The sequence below is a fragment of the Myotis brandtii genome, unplaced genomic scaffold, assembly GCF_000412655.1.
Source record: "Myotis brandtii unplaced genomic scaffold, ASM41265v1 scaffold123, whole genome shotgun sequence".
Classification (NCBI taxonomy): Eukaryota; Metazoa; Chordata; class Mammalia; order Chiroptera; family Vespertilionidae; genus Myotis; species Myotis brandtii.
Window position 1 is genome coordinate 323598 of NW_005354291.1, and position 237 is coordinate 323834.

The 237-nt window shown below is 67.9% G+C and overlaps 1 protein-coding gene across 1 annotated transcript in view; it reads left to right on the plus strand.

The window, feature by feature from the left end:
* Positions 1-6: 6 nt before the first annotated feature.
* The window catches only part of VGLL2 (vestigial-like family member 2), a gene marked incomplete at its 3' end in the record, with an annotated part of 4861 nt that continues 4630 nt past the window's right edge, over positions 7-237 (plus strand). Inside the window, exon 1 of the mRNA XM_014533914.1 lies at positions 7-178. Coding sequence (XP_014389400.1) covers positions 98-178 — 81 coding nt within the window. The remainder of the gene's footprint in view (positions 179-237) is intronic.

The window sequence follows — 237 nt, forward strand, 5'->3', positions numbered from 1 at the left end:
CGGGGCTGGGGTCCCAGGGCCGCCCATGCAGCATCCCTGCGCCCCGCCGACCCCGAGTGGATGGTAAACCTCTAAACCGGCTCCGCTGCGGAGAGCCATGAGCTGTCTGGATGTTATGTACCAAGTCTACGGTCCTCACCAGCCTTACTTCGCCACCGCCTACACGCCCTACCACCAGGTACGTGCCCGCGAGGGGCCGGGACCTCGGAGACGCCGGGGCGTCTGCAGACCCCGAGG